The 21,605-nt window shown below is 39.5% G+C and overlaps 1 protein-coding gene across 7 annotated transcripts in view; it reads left to right on the top strand.

The window, feature by feature from the left end:
- The window catches only part of tdrd12 (tudor domain containing 12), a 124,002-nt gene that overhangs the window by 68,711 nt on the left and 33,686 nt on the right, over positions 1-21,605 (top strand). For all 7 annotated transcript variants that reach the window (XM_048605530.1, XM_048605531.1, XM_048605534.1 and 4 more), the window contains 7 exons: positions 2,410-2,502; positions 3,311-3,483; positions 4,918-5,043; positions 5,198-5,317; positions 7,137-7,278; positions 17,241-17,376; positions 20,000-20,209. In XM_048605530.1, coding sequence (XP_048461487.1) covers positions 2,410-2,502; positions 3,311-3,483; positions 4,918-5,043; positions 5,198-5,317; positions 7,137-7,278; positions 17,241-17,376; positions 20,000-20,209 — 1,000 coding nt within the window. The remainder of the gene's footprint in view (positions 1-2,409; positions 2,503-3,310; positions 3,484-4,917; positions 5,044-5,197; positions 5,318-7,136; positions 7,279-17,240; positions 17,377-19,999; positions 20,210-21,605) is intronic.

The following is a 21,605-nucleotide window of genomic DNA, read 5'->3' as shown; positions in this document are numbered from 1 at the left end:
CAATACTTTAGGAGCTGCAAATGGTCACAACATTGTCCTGTCGTCAGCAAATATTCCTACTTCTGGTCTTAGGATGGAGGGGACTACTTTGATAAGCAGCTAGTTGAAATATTTGGGCCTAGGAAACTACTCTGGTGAGCTCTTGATGATTGACCTCTAACAACCACAACCTACTTTCCTGTGTGAACTAGGAATTTCTCCGGCCAGTGGAGCATTTTCCCCAGTCTACATTGACTTCAATTTTGCTAGCTACCAAGGGGCTGTATAAAATGAGAAATAGGAGAGGAAATATCTTTCTGATATCTGAGGTAATATTGAAGGAGTGAGAGTCATTTATGGTGATTCTATAACTGCGATTAGGTAAGAATGGAATAAGGCAAATGCAGTCCCACCCAAGTGGATGATGGTGGGGAGGTGTAATAGTCTGCCTGATAAAGACTACAGACTGATTGGGAAGCGGAGATCAAATTATAGAGTACCATAAGCTTAAAACAATGGATGCCATAGAGGAATTTGGAAAATACAAAGTGTTGCTCCAAAAAGAAATTAGGAGAACAGATATGAAAAATCACTGGTAGCTAACATAGAAACATAGAATTTAGGAGCAGGTGGAGGCCATTCGACCCTTCGAGCCTCCTCCGCCATTCTTCACGATCATGGCTGATCATCCAATTGAATAGCCTAATCTGCTTTCTCCCCATAACCTTTGATCTCATTTGGCCCAAATGCTATATCTAGTCGCCTCTTGAATACATTCAATGTTTTGACATCAACTACTTCCTGTGGTAATGAATTCCACAGGCTCACCACTCTTTGGGTAAAGAAATGTCTCCTCACCTCCATCCTAAATCGTCTACCCTGGATCCTCATACTGTGACCCCTGGTTCTGGACACACCCATCACTTGGAATATCCTCCCTGCATCTACCCTGTCCAGTCCTGTTAGAATTTTATAAGTCTCTATGCGATTTTCCCCCCCCTCATTCATCTGAACTGTAGCGAAAACAATCCCAATAGCCACTATCTCCTCATACATCAGACGTAGGTAGCATATTAAGAAAAATCCAAAGGCATTTTACCACAAGGTTCGGCATTGATTCCTTGCTATTTGTTGTGTACATTAATGATCTAGACATGGGAAAGTAGCAAATGCAATTTAATCCTGAAAAATGGGAGGTGATGTAAGACTAACAATGGAAGGAAATAGACGCGGAATGGTAGGACCCTATGAGTAAAGCAGATCAGAAGAACCTTTGTGTGCATGTCCTTGTGAGAAAAATGGATAAGGTTGTTAAGGAGCCATAAGGATTACTTGCCTTTGTTATTTGAGGCTTTGAATACAAGAGCAGGGAGGTTCTGATGTTAGTCAGGCCTCAGCTGGAGTACTGTGTATAGTTCTGGTTGCCAATTTATAGGAAGGATGTGATTGCATTAGAAAGTGCAGAAGTAATTGACCAGGACGTTGCCTAGGCTGAAGCAATTCAGCTTTGAAGAGAGAGTAGATATGCTGGGGTTGTTTTCCTTAGAGCAGAGAAAGCTGAGGGGGAATCTGATTGAGGTATATTAAGTTTTGAGGGGCCGGGTGGATAGGGAGACACTTTTCCCCTTAGTAGAGGAATCCGTAATGAGGTGGCGCATTTTTATGGTAAGGAGAAGGAGGGTTAGAGGGAATTTGAGGAAACATTTTTCGCCCAGAGAGTTGTGGGTATCTGGAACTCATTGCCGAAAAGAGTAGTAGAGGTGGGAACCCTCCTGACATTTGAGAACTATTCAGATGAACACTTGAATCACCATTGCATACAAGGCTTGTGGGTTAAGTGCTGGAAAATGGGCTTAGAATAGATGGATATTTGGATGACTAGTGTGGATTTGATGGTCTAAAAGGCCATATTCTGTGCTGCAAAGACTCAGGCAGAGGTGACTGATGGGATAATGTTATGCTTGGTACCAAATCCATGAGCTCTGTGCACATGAGGAGGTGGGGAAGGATTTTTTTAGAATATGATTTATAGGAGATAAAGGAAGCCAAGGTTATCTTTGCAATCCAGGATGATCCTGACAGCATTCCTTCATACTGATTTTAGTGATAAAAGATGATTCTTGAACATGGTTACCCTTTGTTTTTAGCCACCAGTTGTTTGACATATTTTGAAAACTTGTGCTTCTTTTATATGTCCCACCAACCCTATTTTATAATAGTAGTTTTCTTTTTGATTTTGGAAAATCGGAAATTAAAGAATTAGCCCAGTTCAACTGTAAGCATTTTGATAACATGATGAAGATTTTATTTTGTTTTCTTTGTCTGGATACAATTTGCACACGTTTACCTATCATACAAATTAAATAGCGCAGAGAATCATGTGTTTCAGTGTAGTTTTTAACTTTAATTTTCTGATTTTTTTAAAAATAGGTTTCCAGATATATTAAACAAAAGATCAGCAATAAATCACATGAAGCCAAAATTGCTCTTGCTCTTGGTAACACTCTATGGCTGAATCCTGTAGTGAGTATGAGAAGTTTAATGACATTAAAATCTCATTTCCAAGTGTATTGTTCCAAATATAAGTTTATTTAATTTTGTAAGTGGCTGGCTGAGGGAATTTTCTCATTCCTGCTTAATTTGTACAAATGCACAAATATTTTTACTTCAAACGCTTAATGGAACAGATAATTATACAGAACCAATGAAGTTGAACAAAATTTTCAGAAATCATCTCTTGAAAAAAAATTTTCATCTTCAGTTATTATCATGTTGTACTGTTGAATTACAGCAATAGACATCAGGAATTCGTGGGACTAACTGAAGCTAACAATTAGAAGACTGCAGAATTGCACAGTAGGGGACCAGGAAGTTAAAGGGAAAGCAATTAAAAAGGAACACAAAAGTTTGATTGTAGAATAAAGTTGGGTGGGAAGAAGACAGCTCAGAAATTGGCATCCTGGTGTCACCTACTTAGTTCTGAATGGCTGTATGCACATATTGATAGGGAACTACTGAAATTGTTTCTCGTATGATACGTATTTACAAACCATAGTGTTTGTTGAAGTGTTCCTCAAAAATTGTGGAGAAGGTCTGAGACTGGAAGAGTTTGACAGACATAAAATGTCTTTTTCATATTTATGTGAGAGTTTCTAAAATATGTTCAGTGCAACATGTAACCTCTTCTGATATGTCTTAGCCACTGAAATAAACCACATCAGATACAATCTGGTGTAGTTCTGTGACTTTGCAAAATGCATATTTTAGTTTTGATATGACCAATTATGTGAATCAGCCATGTTATTTATGTTTAGTGATATTTCTTTTTAAGGTGCGTATGGCTAAATTGGCTGATCTGAAAACCACAATATTAGAGTATAACATTCGTTCACAAATCATGAATTCTGGATTTGGAACTGATAATGCGGAGCACATTGAAAGATTGAAGGATCTCTGCAGGGTAGCCGGACTTAGTTTGCCCAATGAGCATTCTCCTCTGAAACAGTAAGTTGTTATAATATTGAAAGGGTCTTTCCAATCAATCTAGTTGTTTTTAACTATTTTAGAATAAATAGCAATTGTTCAATTTAACATGGGAATTTCTGTTCTTCATTCAACATCATCATCTGCAAAAGGAACATCCAGCTCAATTTATGTGGTGAGCTTGATATCCTTAGACCACATTCAGTAAATATTTTTTGGGCATGCATTCATTTTATTTTTTTGGTTCTCTCCACATACAAATTTCTGAACATTTTTATTTTCATCAGACCTGGAACTTCCTAAAATCATCTTAAGATCAAATTAGATATGCAGATGGTCCTGCCCCTATATTATGACACTCTTGCAAAATGTGTGGAGAAGCAAGGTAGGCCAGGTATCACGTAAGCTCAAATCATACTTTTTGTTTCTAGTCTCCAGCAGCCTGAACAGCTCAAAAAGGCCACTGGAGAATTGATTGGATAAGTTTTCTTCTTACTGACCACCCTCCTCTGTTGCGCATTAGAATAGGAATACTTCTGTCCTGTGCACAGCCCCATTTTGTGGACCTGGAGCCTCTTGTACTTCCTTGATGTATTGGAGCTACCTGGGATCTTATTGAATAATAGAATGGATTCTGAGGACTAAATAGCCTATTTATATTCAAGATCTCATATGTTGAGCTGGAAGTTGAGTGGTCTTTCCTTTCACAAGACATGAAGCCTTTTATTTTGGATTTCTTTCTTAATTCCTCTTTCTGACTGTCTTTGTGCCCTGAGCTAAATACTGACAGTGAAGATTTGTGAATGAAATAATGTCCCATTAGATTTGAGAGTCAAATATTATTCCGGAATCATTGACTAGGTGATTGAAGCATGATAATTATTAAATCAAACTGTGCTAAGATTTTCGTTAGGCCTCAGTTAAAGTCTAAAGAGTGCCATTGGTGTCTCATATCATAAAGCAATCTGAATCTGTCAATCTAAACCATCATTCATAGTGTGTTTAGAGTTTATATGTCACTCGGTGAAATAAAAAAATCTCTTTATGTACATTTTATTTTAAAGATTTTTTTTTGTTAGGATGGCTTGCTAAACTTTTGTCCACAATTTTTTTTTTGTTAATTATTTTCTTAAATTCTGTGAGACATTACCCGTATTCTGACCAAAAAAGCACATTTAAAGACAAAATTTGTTGGCTGTTCTTTCTTTGTGCTACTTTTGCACCAGCTTCAAGTATATACATGAATGTGGCATAGATTCATCCATTTTTGTTCCTTCCAAATGCCCAGCATTTGGGGAAAGTTTCTCTATAACAAGTCAATTAAGATCAGGAAGTCATTACAAAGGAGGAATAAAAGATAAAGACGACATCCTGTTATGACTATACAGCATTATCTGTTAGATTACTTAGTGTACTTCTATTAGTGCATTTGTGAAATCAAACTTTCTTTTATAGACTACGTTATGATAACAAGTTAGAACATGTCACACTCAAGAATGATGGAAACTACCATTCAGTTGTAATTTCTGAATTTTGTAGTCCAAAGAAATTTCATGTGCGATTAGTGGCAACACGTGACGCGTGAGTAAATGTGTTTTATATTATTTGAGATCAGTAAGAATTTGAAAAAGATTTTCATCTATTTATATATCTCTCACTCTCCCACACCACTGTATCTGAAAGAAAATGAAAGGCTAAAGATGAAAAGCTAAAGATTATTTTCCTCTGCCATCAGGTTTTATGCTTTTGAAAATGAAATCAACCAAAAGGTTATGGAAAAGGAAATGTTTATTTCCAACAGTTACGTGCCAACTGTTGGTGACTTGTGCTTGGCATTCTGTGAAACAGAAAAGAGGTAACTATCAGTGCCTTCATTCTAAATCTTGTGCTGTTCTTGTTCTTTTGTCTCTTGCCAAGCAAGAAAGTGGGTCTCATGTTGTTTTTACTTTTCAATCATTATTGCACACAATAAACTAGCATTACCCAAACTATCGGCAAAATTGCAAGGGTGAAGTTTAGACCCTGTGATTAGTTCTTTATGGATTTTGTAAGAAAACCTGAAAGTTTTACCAAAAGATTTTGGTGTTTTGCGGATAATGGCATGGAGACCTGTGAAACAAGAGCAGGAAACAAAAAGGTGTCTCTGTCACAACCAATAAAAGAAAGCTGGAATGCCTGCTGTCATTTTAAGAATGGCACAAGCCACATATTTACCTGATGAAGAAATTAAGAATGGAAGTTGGGGAAAGTGGGGAACAGAAAAGAAAAAACAAAAGGAAACATAATACTTCAGTAGCACTAGGCATTTTCCTCAGTAGTGCTGTTCTTAGGCCATAAAACTGTAGCACATTATTCTGGCTTTATAAAACAACTCCCAAATATTCTCTCTTCATTCCTCAACACTGTTCAAATTCACATCTGGGAGCTGTTTCTCTCATAGTCACCTGCCTTCAACATGAAACAATGGTTGTCTGAATGGAGAAGTCCAAGAATAGCTAGGACATGTATTTGCACTCTCTCATTTGGCACAGGGAGATTTTTAATGTAAATTTTAGAATTGCTTTCAATTTCATCATCTTCTAAAATGCCCTATCAACATGGATCTTAAATTCATCTGTAAAATTCATGAGTGTCACTGGCAAGACTAGAATTTGCTACCCATCCCTAATTGCCCTTAAACTGATGAGCTTTCTAAACTATTTCAAAGAACAGTTTAGAATTGATCATGTTGCTATGGATCGAGAATTACGTAAACCAGACTGAGTAAGGAGGCCATTTTTCCTTCCCAGAAGGACATTGTAGAACCAGATGAGATTTCATGACAATCAATGGCAGTTGCTGCCGCTATGACTAAGGCTAAGCTTTCAATTCCAGATTTTATGAACTGAATTTGGGATGGTGGGATTTCAACTCTCAGCCCCAGAGCAATCATCTGAGCCTCTGCATTAGTAGCCCAGTGACATTATGACTACCCCATTAACCCCAACCTCTATCGCTGCATTCACAACATAAAATCTATGGACCAAAAATCAGAATGTGAATGCAGGATTGTAGAGTTGGACGAAATTAGAGGAATGAAGTGACAATGCCCTGGAGGCATTTAAATTCAAGGATGAGAATGCTTAAGTCTGTCGTTGGCAGAGTGAAGTGCTCTGTAAATGTACATAATTTATATATGTGAACATAATTGAGGCCTGAACTGCAGTTAAACTCAACCTGAAAGGGAGAGCTGCCATGGTTTTCCCTCCAGTCTGAATCTTTTGAAAGTCAGGGCCGCACGAAGCCCAACAGCGTAGGTATTGCAATTACTTTTAATTTCCATTCAGAGCAAGAGGAGCAATTCAAGAGCCACAATTGACTGATTCTCTGTTTCTCCAAACTTCACTTTTCCCTGCCCCTCCCCTGATTGGAGTTTCCCTTTCTGAGTACTTGCCTTGTATTGGCAGGTTCATCATGATCCCTGGTGGTAGGCTGTATCTGCTAGATTTCATTGGCTGCACAGCTCAGTTCCTCCCAGTTGACGTTGTCCTCAAAAACTTAACAAAAACAAGCATCCACAAAGGTATGGTAATGGGATGTAGATGCCAAAGAGTGAAGATTTTGTTGATTATGAATGGCAGCATTTCAAACTTGTCCTTAATTTGGAAAATTAACAAATTTCCTTTTGATTTTAGGTGGCGTAGAGTGAAGATCTTGTCAGTTGTTGATTCCAAAAGGAGTTATGAGGTGTTCTTTGTGGATTTTGGAACATGCAGCTATATTTCTTGGAATAATATTCATCCTTTATTGAAAGATGCCCTTAGGCTTCCTTTTCAGGTCAGTTAAATTGTTAACACTACGTTATAAACAGAGAATAATTTTGACAAAACTGCAGCTAAACATAATTTAAATGCACTTTTAAATTGTGTATCAAAGCTTTACCCAATACTGTGGTGTGAATATAAATTAAAGAGGCTCGCCTTACTTCTCTTAATTTTAGAGATGGTGAATTGATTCATGATGAAGTATAACTTCAACAAGATTGTCTTTATGTTGTGCCTTGCTATTATTATGGACAAGGGACAGAATTGATTTGATTGTTTTATTTTGTTCCATTTAATTAGTATTAAATGAGGGTTGGACTTTTTGATCCCAAGTTCTAAGTCTTTGGCTCAAGTGAATTACTATGGTCGATTCAAATAAGTAAATGCTCATTATTCAACTGGTCACAGAGCAGACCCTGACTTGGAAATGATAGATGGTATGCAGGAACCTAAATATTGTTCATTTAAACAGAATGGTGAAATGAAAATTAAAAATTTACAAGTATATCTATATTTTAAATCATTTATTATATGAATCAAGTTCTGTTAGTAATGAAATAGATATAAGTACATTTGGTTAGCCAGGATGTGATGAATGTAGATCTTTACGTGTTCTCCTTGCTCAACTTTGAGTGCATATAACCTTTCTTTGTATGAGTACATTGCACTTATCAAAGTCCAGAGAATTCAGACACAGAACTGAAGTTAAGAAACCTTATTCAGAAGAAGTGTCGGGAGTTTAATAGCAAAGTTGTTGCAGCCTCCCATTGTGCAGTTTGGCAAGTGCTACTTATTGTAATATTCGTTTGCAGAATTACCTGGAGCTGGGTAGCCTAGCCTACAGTGACAGAACTGGATAGATAAATCTATCTGTGAGCCAGTCAAGCTCGATGATTATGAAATGTGCCCTGAAGTTTTACAGACCTGCCAGTTCAGAGATCAAATGCAAAGTCTGTTTAGAATAGAATCATAGAATCCCTACAATGTGGAAGCGGGCCATTTGGTCTGTCGAATCCACACCAACCCTCCTTGTAAGAGAAATTGAGCATCTTTTGGTCTAGAATTGTATTGGACTCCCTCAACCCTGCCACAATTTTTAACATGTTAAAACCAACTGTAATTGCAATTGATCATATTTTGCATAAGAACTGATGAAAGAGAAATATGACTAAGTTACGCAGCCCTTCATGTCTGATCATCCAATCAATAAGATCATGACTGATCTGCAAGCTCAGCTTATTTGTACCAAAAAGTTAAAATATCCATTGATCACAGCCTTGAATGCACTCAACAGCTTAACTTCCACAGTTCTATGGGCTGGACAATTCTGAAAATTCATAATCCCCCAAATGAAGAAATTTCTCCTATTCCATTATATTCCTTCTGCCACCTTCTTGCCACTCAATTAAGAAGTCTATGTCCCTTTGCGAGCTTTTTGCATTTTCTTCAAAACTTCTATTTGTGTTGAGCTTTATTTTGTCACAAAACTTGGATACATTGTACTTGATCCTATAGGTATTTTCTAAATCTACCACTCCAGAAATGTTATTGCACACCTTTGGAGCCAATGGGACTTGAACCCAGGCCTCTTGGCTCAGCGATAGGGATGCTACAACCGAAACCCATACGCTTGGTCCTATAGATATTTTAATTAACCTGTTCATAGATGTTTTTACACACCTCTGGAGCAGGTGGGACTTGAACCCAAGCCTCCTGGCTCTGCACAGCACCACAAAAACCCTTAGACTAGCTCCAATATAGGTTAATACAAATTTAAAAACCACTATGACTGATTCTTGCACTACCCTGATAAAAGCCTGTCGAGCTGAAAATGACTTATTTATTCCTACTGTGTTTTTTGACTCGTCCACTTTCGATATCAATATGTCACCCCCAACACCGTAAGCATTGGCTTTGCATTATATCCTGATGAATGCCTTTTGAAAATCCGTATATATTATGTTTTCATCAATCTGCTAATAAATGCTCAAAAGTAATCCATTTGTCAAAACCTATTTTCTTTTCACAAACCACACTTGACTGTGCATAATAATGATTTTCAAAATTCCCAGTTACCACTTCCCTATTAATGGTTTCCACTATTTTCTAGATGAAGTGCAGTTCCCTGTCTGCCTCCTTACTTCCTTGTTTATTAATTCAGGGGATGTGGGGTTTGATGACAGGGCAATAAAAATTGGCCATTCCTTTAAGTGCTGTTGAGAACGTGGTGGTGAACTTCTTTCTTGAACTGTTACAGTCCGTTTGCTTTGGTACACTCACCATACTTGTAGTGAGGAAGTTCTAGTTTTTAACCATTGACACTGAAAATATTGTGATACATTTCTGAGTCAGGATGATGAGTGGTTTGGAGAATAACTTGCAGTTGGTGGTTGTACCATGTATCTTCTGCCCTTGACCACCTAGGTGATAGTGGTCATGGCTTTGGAAGGTGCTGTCTAAGGAGCCTTGGAGAATTTCAGCAGTGTGTGTATTGTAGGTAGCACACATTGCTGCTCTTGACCGTCAATGGCAAAGGAAGTGAATGTTTGTAGATGTGGTGCTGATCAAGTGGACTACTTTGTCCTGGATGATATAAAGCTTCTTGTGTTGTTGGAGTTGCAATCATCCAAACAAGGGAGTATTCCGTTGCACTCCTGACTTGTGCCTTGTAGATGGAGGACAGGCTTTTGGAGGTGAAGAGGTGAGTTTGTCACTGCAGCATTCCTAGTCTCTGACCTGCTCTTCCAGCCATGGTATATATGTAGCTAGTTCAGTTCAGTTTCTGGTCAGTGGTAACCTCCAGGATAAAATGGGGGAATTCAGTGATGGTAATCCATTGAATGTCGAGGGGCATTGATCATACAGCAGAGAGCACTTTCGGCTCATCTGGAAAGAAGAGAGCATGCCAGGCGATATCCAAGAAGCTTTAAATGTAGTCATCGTCAGGAAAGGAGATAAGGCCGATTTGTAGTAACCACACGATGTCTGCTGTGAAGAAAGTCCTTGCAAAAGTCCTCCTCAAACATTTCCTCCCAATGGCTAAAGAGATCCAAATAAGGCCACAATGTGGATCTGACCATCAAGAGATGCATGGACATAGTGTTCACAGCAAAACAAATTCAAGAGAAGTGCGGAGAGGAGCAACAACCTCTCTGCTTAGTCTTTTTTGATCTCACAAAGGCTTTCAACTCTGGTCAACTATAATGAGTATCAAAAATTCATGAGTATCCTCTGCTTGCTGAACTAGAACATGTGAGAATGGATGTACCATAGAACCAACGTATGCCAAGGAGGATCTGTGTCATAGCACCAGAACTTTCCTCTATCTTCCTTGCCACATACTTCACCCCATATCCATGATGTTTTCTTTTTGTGTGGAGCTAAACTACAAGACAAACAGGAAACTTCTTGCTTTGTTTCCAATCCAGAACCAAGACCACCCCAACCCCTCTCTCAGAGCTGTAGTAATGCACATAACACTTTTATGATCACTTGGAAAGGCACAGTTTGATTCGTGATAGTCAGCATGGATTTGTGAGGGGTAGATCATGCCTCACAAACCTTATTGAATTCTTTGCAGAGGTGACCAAACACGTGGATGAAGGTGGAGCAGTGGATGTGGTATACATGGATTTAAGTAAGGTGTTTGATAAGGTTCCCCATGGTAGGCTCATGCAGAAGGTAAGGAGGCATGGGATAGGGGGAAATGTGGCAGATTGGATTCAGAATTGGCTGACCCTTAGAAGACAAAGGGTGGTAGTGGATGGAAAATATTCAACATGGTGCTCAGTTACGAGTGGTGTACCACAAGGATCTGTTCTGGGTCCTCTTCTATTTGTGATTTTTGTAAATGATTTGGATGAAGGAGTGAAAGGTTGGATTAGCAAGTTCGCGGACGATACGAAGTTGGGTCACGTTGTGGACAGTGCGGAGGGCTGTTCTCGGTTACAAAGTGACATTGATAGAATGCAGAGCTTGGCTGAGAAGTGGCAGATGGAGTTTAACCCTGAAAAGTGTGAGGTGATTCATTTTGGAAGGACAAACTTGAAAGCAGAATACAGGGTTAACGGAAAGATTCTTGGCAGTGTGGAGGAGCAGAGGGATCTTGGGGTTCATGTTCACAGTTCCCCGAAAGCTGCCACCCAGGTGGATAGAGTTGTTAAGAAGGCATATGGTGTGTTAGCTCTCATTAATAGAGGGATTGATTCAAAAGCCGTGAAGTTATGCTCCAGCTATACAAAAGCCTGGTTCGGCCACATCTGGAGTATTGTGTCCAGTTCTGGTCACCTCATTACAGGAAAGATGTGGAGGCGTTGGAAAAGGTGCAGAGGAGATTTACCAGGATGTTGCCTGGAATGGAGGGAAGGTCTTACGAGGAAAGGTTGAGAGAGCTAGGGCTTTTCTCTTTAGAACGACGAAGGATGAGAGGTGACTTGATAGAGGTGTACAAAATGATCAGAGGTATAGATAGAGTAGACAGCCAGAGACTTTTTCCTGGGGTGGAGGTAACTTTTACGATGGGACATAGTTTTAAAGTGAGTGAAGGTAGATATCGGGGAGACGTCAGAGGTAGGTTCTTTACTCAGAGCGTGGTAGGGGCATGGAATGCATTGCCGGAGAGGGTAGTGGAGTCGGCCTCATTAGGGGCATTTAAGCGGCTATTAGATAGGCATATGGATGATAGTATAAGGTAGCGGTAGAGGTTAGATAGACCTTAGGTTTAGGGTAAAAGTTCGACACAACATCATGGGCCGAAGGGCCTGTACTGTTGTATGTTCTCTGTTCTACTTGCAAGTGAGCACACTCCAAGGCCCATCTCCAATCTACAGTTGATGTATTTGCTGAGGCATGAGACAATGTGTCTTTGGATAAATATCTGGCAAAGAAAAGTTCTCTACCAGCCTTCTGCCACCACAGCACCACCTCTGACTGTCAGGGTTCATTGTGTGCTACTGGACAATATGGATCAATTCCCAGATCTTGAAGACCTATTTTAGCAAGAGCAGATGTCAGCACTGACACCACCAGTATTCTAGCACAGCCTTCGTCTGTCTGAGGATCAGAGTTTGATAACAGAGTCAAGCTGAACAACAAGCTCATGATCTGCAGGGCAGCATTGTTACCAGCCCTTCTGTGTATGTTGGAAACATAGACAATATACAACAAACACCTCAAACTCCTTGAGAAATGTCACCAGTAATGCCTCTGCAAATCCACTAGCATCCTAGGCGTTCCAAAATCAGTGTCCCTTTACAGGACAATGTCCTCAGTATCCAGGCATGGGTTGTGGTCCATAAGTCTGACCCAAGACTTCCAAAGCAAGCTGTCTACTCCCAGCTTTGTCATGGCAAGCAATTAACTGGGAGAGCAGAGGAAACACTTTAAGGACAGCCTTAAAGCTTGGTTGAAAAAGTGCAATATCCTCACTGACTGTGAGAATCTCTAGCCCGGGTTCATTCAAACTGAAGAAGAAACTTTGACCATTTCAACCAGACTTGGAAGTCAAGTGCAAATAGTGAAAGGATCATGTTAATCCTGAGCATTCCAGCCCACAGTCTCTTCAAACACCATGTGTCCATTCTGTGGCAGGTGTGCGGATCCAGCACTGGATTGATTAATTTCCTCAGACCCACAACACTGCAGTGGAAGAAAGCCATCCTCCATCCCAACTCGCTGCCTAAGAAGATGATTCTGAAATATCTCCTTAAATATATCACTGCATCTCTACTCAACTATCCATAACTAATTTCCCGGTTCATTCTTGCTAGGTCTGTCTTCATGCCTTCATAGTTGCCTGTATTTAATTTAAAACATTCATCTTGGGTCTTCTTTTCCAGGTTTTCAGGCACTGCAAATGTTGTATCTTTTTACAGTCTTATCCTCTGTGACGCAGACCTGTTCTCCAAACTAAGGGTTGTGACTACTTCCTGGAGCAAAGTGTTCAAATAACTCTTTCCCCTTGCTGCCTTTCAATGTCTGCAGGTCAGACTCTAGCTCAACAAATCTGAGCTGAAATTCCTCAACATGCAGTTACTTAATCCAGATATAGTTGACCATGATCATATTATCGCCTTGTTTTATTTATTTACTTACTTAAATTTTATTTATTTCATACTTTTTGTAATCTTTAATAACATGATCTAAAATAATTTAATTAATTTCATTTTAAAAATGTACGTGCAATCACCAGTGCCCATCCTTATCTATAACATAACTTGTGCTTTTTTTTCTCTCTCTTTCATGCTACTATGGGCTTATCCTGTTTCTCAAGTCACTTAAAGGAAGCAGTGCTTGTGATATTTGTAGAAATGATTAATTAAGTGCTTACCTCTGATTCCTGAGTTCCCACTAGTTTTCATCCTTTACTAACTGTAATATCACTTTAGATTCATCCTCCATTTGCCTAGAATCCCATAACTGACTGCTTGTGCTGGCATGCAGAAATTTTGGTTTGGAAGTAATTGTTAGATAGAATTTCTCTCTCTCACGTTATATTTCTTACAGCAAAGTCATGAATAATTCAAAAGTGCAGGTGTTTATATCACTGTCCAGCGGTGGCGAAAGAAACATTTGCATTGCCTTTTTTTTTGCCCCACTCTTAACAGAATGGTTCTCGTTCTCTTGTTCTCCTTCTCGTTCTCTTTCTTTCTCTCTTTCGCCACCCCCCCCGCACTCTCTATCTCCGCCTCTCTCTCGCGCGCGCGCACTCAGTCATGCTCACACTAATACGCATGCATACACTCGCGAGCGCACGCATGCACACACAAACACACTCACGCACGCACATGGACATAGACACTCGTGCGCACGCTCCACATAGAACTGGATGCTAGCAGCGTATGTACCCTCACAATATTTCTTGACCCCCTCCGCTGCCTAATTGACTGTTGATTGTTTGCTGTTGATATTTCAATAAATATTGGGAATAATGAAAGAATTGCTGTTAGTCCACATCACAGTCTCCACTCCTTCATCACTAAACACATCCATTTTTCTCTTTCCACTGTCTGCGGCTGAAATGGACTGTTTGGAGCCTTGATATTATATTTGATCCTAAACGGAGTTTTGGGCTTTATATTGCCCCATATTGAAGACTGCATATTTCTGTCTCAGTAGCCTTCTCCACCTTTGGCCCTAACACAGTTCATCTGCTTCTGAATCCTTCATCTGTACTTTTGCAACTCTAAATTTGGCAATTCTAAAGCTCTTCTGGTTGATGTTTTAATATTTTCGTCGTCTGTATACTCGTCTGAAAACTTGCTGTCATATCCAGCTTACACTAAACTCTGTTTGTACATCACCATTCTAGTCAATTACCTACGTTGTCTCCTAGTCTAGCAATGCCTCAGTTTTTATTTCTTGGTCTCGTTTCCAACTCCCCCAAGGACTTTACCCTGCTTTATTTCTGTAACCTTCCTTGTTGACCTTGGCACAGCAAAAGAGAAAACATACAATGTGGTGTAGATTAGTGGGAAGTCTTTAGAAGTCTCCAGCAGAGGATAGCTTAAAAAAAAGCAATAAGTGGGGAGAAAATAAAATGAGAGTAAGCTAGCTAGTAATGTTAAAGAAGATTGCAAGAGTTTTTTTCTAAATATATAAAAGAGAGAGGACATTAGACCACTGGAAAATGAAGCTGGAGAATTACTAATGGAGAACAAAGAAATGATGGAGGAACTGAATGGATAATTCACATCAGTTTTCACAATGAAGATGCCAGGAGCATACCAGAACTCGAAGAGAGTCAGGGACCAATGTGAGTGTAGTGGCCGTTACTAAGGAGAAGGTGCTAGGGAAGCTGAAAGGTCTGAAGGTGGAAAAATTGCCCGGACCAGGTGGACTGCACCCCAGAGTTCTGCAGGAGATAGCTGAGCCAATTGTGGAGGCTTTGGTGAGTGATTGTTCAGGAATCACTGGAGTCAGGGAGGGTCCCAGAAGTGTGGAAAATGGCTAATCTAAAACCCCTTTTTCAGAAGGAACAGTGGCAGAAAGCAGGAAACGATAGGCTGGTTAATCTGACCTAGATTGTTGGTAGGATTTTAGGGTCCATTATAAAGGATGAGATTGCGGAGTATTTGGAAGTGAATAGTAAAATAGGGCTGAGTCAGTGGAGGTCATGCCTGACAAATGAGTTAGAATTCTTTGAAGTGGTACCAAGCAAGTTAGACAAAGGAGAGCCAGCTGACACGATCTGTTTGGATTTCCAGAAGGCCTTTGACGAGTTGTCGTGCAGGAGGCTGCTAAATAAAATAAGAGCTTATAGTTTCATGGGTAAGGCAGTGGCATGGACAGAAGATTGGCTGACTAGCAGAATGCATGGAGTGGGTGTAAGGGGGTCTTTTACAGCATGGTTGCAAGTGACTAGTGGAATTCTGCAAGGATCCGTGTTGGGACCATAACTATTCACATTATGCATTAACGATCTGGATGAAGGAACTGATAGTGTTGAGGAAGCAAGAAGGACTTGGAGAGGCCAGGAGAGTGGGCAAAGAAGTGATAGTTGGAATACAATTTGGGAAAGTGTGAAGTTATGTACTATGGTAGGAAGAGCAGGTGCATAGTCTATTTTCTAAACTGGATAAGACTTTGGAAATCTGAAGTTCAAGGGACTTGGCAGTCCTAGTTCAGGATTTTCCAAAGGTTAATATGCAGGTTCAGTTGGCAGTTAGGAAGACAAATGCAATGTTAGCATTAATTTTGAGAGTTAGAATACAAGAGCAGGGATGTACTGCTGAGGAACAAAAACAAGTTGCTGGAAAAGCTCAGCAGGTCTGGCAGCATCTGTGAAGGAGAAAACCGAGTTAACGTTTCGGGTCCGGTTACCCTTCCTCAGAACACAGAGGGTCACTGGACCTGAAATGTTAACTCTGTTTTCTCCTTCACAGGTGCTGCCAGACCTGCTGAGCTTTTCCAGCAACTTTGTTTTTGTTCCTGATTTACAGCATCCGCAGTTCTTCTGGTTTTTATGATGTAGTGCTGAGGCTGTATAAGGCTCTGGTCAGACCACATTTGGAATATTGTAAACAGTTTCAGGCCCTATATCTAAGGAAGAATGTGCTGACTGGTGGCCGGGGTGGGGAGAGGAGAGAATGTCCAGAAGAGGTTTACAAGAATGATCCTAGGCTTGTCATGTGAGAAGTGGACTCTGAGTCTGTCCTCAATGGAGTTTAGGAGGATGAGATAGGGGTCTCGTTGAAATTTACAAAATACTGAGAGGTCTGGATAGAGTGGACAGTGGAGAAGAGGTTTCCACTAGTAGGAGAGACTAGGACCTGAGGGCACGGCCTCAGAGTGAAGGGCTGACCCTTCAGAATTGAGATGAAGAGGAATTTCTTCAGCAAGAGGGTTGTGAATCTGTGAAACTCATTGCCGTAGAAGGCTGTGGCGGCCAAGTCACTGAGTGTGTTTAAGACAGAGATAGATAGGTCCTTGATTAGTAAGAGGATCAAGGGTTATAGGGAGAAGGCAGGAGAATGGGGTTGAGAAATAAATCAACCATGATCAAATGGTGGAGCAGACTCGATGGGCTGAATGGCCTAATTCTGCTCCTACATCTTATGGTGTTGTCTTCCCTACAGCCTTCCAAGACCTCTATTTCTTCAATTTTGAATCTTTTCCACAACGTTGAAAATTTTTGTACCACCATTGATGGCTCTGTGTCCAGCTACCTTAACCCTAAGGTCTGGAATGACCTCTTTAAAATGTCTCTTGTACTTTTAAGATGCTCTTCAAAATACAAAATGGTAAATTTTATTTACTACGTACTCCTGTGAAGCACTTTTGTACAAATTTTCAATAGAAATGCATTACTGCATTGGCAAATTTTACATGCACCAAATTGTTTTAACTTTTTAAAAACTTTTTTTAACCTGCTTGAAGTGCTAATCTTGAAGCTATTGCATTGCTTAACCATGGCCATCCAGTTTTAAATATGACTGTGGATTAATATAGCTATTCTTGATTGTCTTGGTATTGCAGGCCATCTGCTGTTCGCTTCTTGGTGTGGAGCCTGTGGAAAAACTCTGCAATCCAGAGATTAAAGAGTGGTCCTGGTCTACTTTCCAGGATAAGGAACTCCAAGTTAAAGTAATTGAACAAAGTAGAAATGATCTAAGTGAGTTGATATTGATGATATCTGAAAATATACAAAGCTTTTATTTCAGCAAATGCTGTTCCCAGAATTAAATTATGAGTTTATAAATACATTTTTAAATAATAAAACATTGAAGTTTACATTAGGAAGTCCACATCAAACTGATATATAGATATGCTTTTTGGTCCACAGCTCCAGTTAAATTTCAACTGGCCATTAACACTAAACCTCCGAATAACCATTATAGAATTACAAACTGCAACTTTTAAACCTTTTACATGTCTGAAAGTTTTGAAAGATGAAGAACTGCTGAGTATTTGAGAATTGTGGTACTGTTGCTATAAATCTGGGTTGGAGGATAACAGTGGTGCAGTGGACTTATCATCCCAAAGGGCTCAGCTGATTTTTTGACAACATGGGTTCAAATTACACCACGGCAGTTGGTGACCATGAACAACCATTGATTGTCGCAAAATATCATCTGATTCACTAATATCCTTTTAAGGAAGGAAGTTTGCTGTTCTTACCCACAATAAAGTTGTCTCTCAGCTGCCATCTGAAATGGGCTAGAAAGCCATTCAGTTTAAGGATTAGGATCAGGATTAACGATGTGCAATAAATACTGGCCTTGCTAACAACACCTTCATTCCATGAAAAGATGAAGAAAGTAATCACTTCTGAGTTGGTCTCTGGAGCATACAAAAATAATTTTTTATACAGCCTTGCATGCGAATAAATATATTCGGAAATATTCCTGCTCTGAATGCTGGCAGTGTTGGTATCTTGCTCTTGATAACATGTTAATGTGCACATTCTTAAGCTTCTGCAGTACATGTCGTGAAAGTACTTTCATGATGTTAGCTGGGAAGTTCATGATGACATGTGCCAAATACTGGCAAATGGGACTAGATTATTTTAGGACATCTGGTCAGCATGGACAAGTTGGACCGAAGGGTCTGGTACTGTACTGTACATCTCTCTGACTCTAGATTTTCCCAAAATCAGGATAGAGAGAAGGTAGAAGTGTTCATATTTTCAAATTTGTTGCTTGAGATGAAAAACCTTGTTCAGTGGGAGCATGGCAAAATTTGGGTATATATTGTGCACAACTTCCCAATCATTCGTAAAAGTTATAAAGACACAGAACTAGTCTATTCAGCACACCAAACCTATGCCGGCTCTTTACAGAGTATTCCACCCTGTCCCATTCCATTGCTTTATCCCCTTAGCTTTTTATGTTCATTTCCTCTAAGTGTGCCTCTGTCCCATTTTCTTTTGAATTTATTATCTCTGCATCCACCACTGTTGGAAGTGAGTTATCAGTCAAAACCAATCCACTTCCACCACTCTCATTGGAAGTGAATTCTCAATCATTACCACTCACTGCCCGAAAATAAGTTCTTCAACTCCCCTTACCCTTCTGTACCTCTTGCCCCAAATCTGAAATTTGTGTTCCCTAGCAATACCATTAGCTAGGAGGAAATTCGTCCTTGTTTACTTTATCTAAACCTGTCATCAATCTTATGCACTTTTATCATATCTCCTGTACTCCCAAGAGAAAAACATTAGCTTTAGACCATAGGAAATAGGAGCAGGCATGGGCCACTTAATCCATCGAAACTGCTGCATCATTCAGTAAGATCATGGCTGATCCGATTTGAGGAATATTCTACTTTGCTGCCCCATTAACCTCAACTCTTGTGGTCAAACTTTTGTCTAATTCAGTGTTATGTATGTTCAGTGACATAGCATCTACTGTTCTCAGTGAAAGAGAATTCCTGTGACACTCTGTGCGAAAAGAAATTCCTCAAACTCATCTGAAATGAGCGACTCTGATTTTTAAACTGCCCAGTCCTAGATTCCTGTATGAGAAGAAACATCCTCCCAACATTTGTCCTACCATGACCTTTAGAATGTTTATGTTTCAATATAATCATCTTTATTCTTCGAAACTCCAGTTAGTACAGTTCCAGTCCACTCAACCTTTTCTCCTACACAATCTTTCCTTGATGGAAATCAGCCTAGTGAATCTTCCCTGAACAACTTCCATTGCAGTTGTATCCTTATTTAAGTGAGGAGACAAAACTGTAAATGATACTCCAATTGTGATTTTACTAATGTTCTGTACAGCTTTATTAAGGCTTCCCTGCTTTTATGTGCCATTCTCCTTGCCATATATGTTAACATTCCCATTTGTCTTGCCGATTCCTTGATGTGTATGTGTACGCTAACTTCTTGTACTATATGTCAAGCACACCCAGGTTGCTGTGTTGCAACATTCTCCGGTCTTTGGTGGAGGCGGTTGCATAATTGTTGCTGAATTTTGGTGCTGAAATTTGAATTAATTTAATAAACCTGGAATATAAAGCTAGTCTCAGTAATGGTGGCCATGATAGCTATTGTTGATTGAACCAAATGGATTTTTATAACAATGATGTTTATTGGCAAGAAATCTGCTGTTCTTACCTGGTCTGGCCTACGTAACACACTAGATCTACTAGACTCTTAAACACTCTCTCTCAAATGGCCTAGCAATGGTTAGTCAATTTATTTTTAAATGTAATATTGTCTGCAGAGAAATACTATATTAATATATTGTTGAACTATTCCCCTTGTATTTTGAAAACTTTGTTTTCCTTTGTAGCTGATGCCATATGCTATCATGTTGTCGTGCAGGATCCTTCTAATGCTGGCTCTATAAAACTTTCAGAATGTATGGTATCTAAACAACTAGGCATTGGGCCACCTGCAATTTTAAATCAATTGTTTTCAGAAGAAGCTGTGGAAAATAAAGAAACCAGCTACATTTTCTACCTCTGTTCTTCGGTTTGTGCACTTTTAGGAGATCAAAATTGTAAGTAATGCCTACGTATAGCTATGAAATTAGTAAACTGGTCTGGTTTTTAAGTTGAAAATTTCAAAATGTTGGCCAAATGAAACTTTTTTGTAAAAGAAAATCATTTAATACGTGATTTATTATAAAATATTGTAGTGCATCCCAAACTGTTTCCCACTATAATCCAGTGTCAAAGATTGATGTTGGCTCAAACATTCAGTGAGAACTGAAAATGGGTTGAGGGCCAGAGAGTAGGTGTCTGCTGGGGCAGATTCACAGCTGCTATATCTCAGTTGGATCCGTAGGGTGACAAAGCTGCTTTGCAGCTTAAAACCCCAAGATTTCAGCTGTAGTCCACACTTGGAGTTCCAATCGTTACTTTGAGAAGCTCTGTACTATTGCATCAACATTGCAAATGGTAATATCAAGCTGAAGTTGTAATTTTAAGAGGATGTTAAGCAGGCATTTAGTGAGAAAATCAATGCTGCCCCTGCCTCAACTCATCTGGACCTGAAGCCCTTCTCTGTTTCTTGGGAATGTGACTATTCTGATTCTCTCCTGGCTGGTCTTCCTTCCACCCTCTGGAAGAGCTCAAGTTTCCACATCTGAGCTGCTCATGTCCTGTTCACCCATTGCCTCAGCTTACAGATCAAAATTAGCTCACCCTAAACCTCTCTTTAAGATGCTTTTTAACCAAAACTTTGGTCACCTGTGCTAATATCTTTGTGTGGCTTGGTGTTGAATTTTGTCTGATAAGTCTATGAAGCCCTTAAGTACATTTTACCATATCAAAGGAAATATGAAAAAGCAGGAATCTTGAATTCTGAATAAACTTTGTACAAAGAAGTATTTTTACAGTTACTAAATCAGCCCAATCTTGTGTTTTAGAGGCTATTTGCCCACCATCTCATGTGGTATTGCTCAGCGATTTGGTTTATAAATCAGAAACAGGAATGATATTCAGCCTCCTAGGCCTTTGCTGCTATTCAGTGGATTATAACTGATCTAAACGTTAACCCTATATTCTCACCTGGTTCTATCACCCCTAACTACTTTGCCATCAACAATAAATCAATTTGAGCTTTGAAGTTTGTTAATACACCAAGCCTAAACAGCACTTTTTGGGCATGGGGGTGAAAGTTCCAGTTTCCCACCATCTTCATTTAAAGTAGGGCTTCATGCCCACAATTTAACTCTGATTATCAATTATTCCCTGACATTTTGGATTACCCCAAGAGTTTTTTTAATCAACTTAAGCATTCAGCAAGATCATTGCTTCACTTATGAGACTATGTTACAGATTAGACTTTTTAGTCCCAGCATCATTCTGGGAATTTGTGATGCACTCCTCCTCAAGCTAATATATCCTTCCTTATGGAAAGTACTTAGAACTGAACACTGTGCTCCAAAAGCC

Source organism: Rhincodon typus, chromosome 15, assembly GCF_021869965.1.
Source record: "Rhincodon typus isolate 14 chromosome 15, sRhiTyp1.1, whole genome shotgun sequence".
Classification (NCBI taxonomy): domain Eukaryota; kingdom Metazoa; phylum Chordata; class Chondrichthyes; order Orectolobiformes; family Rhincodontidae; genus Rhincodon; species Rhincodon typus.
Note: the sequence above shows the minus strand (reverse complement) of the source record. Positions and strands in the feature narration are given on the sequence as shown.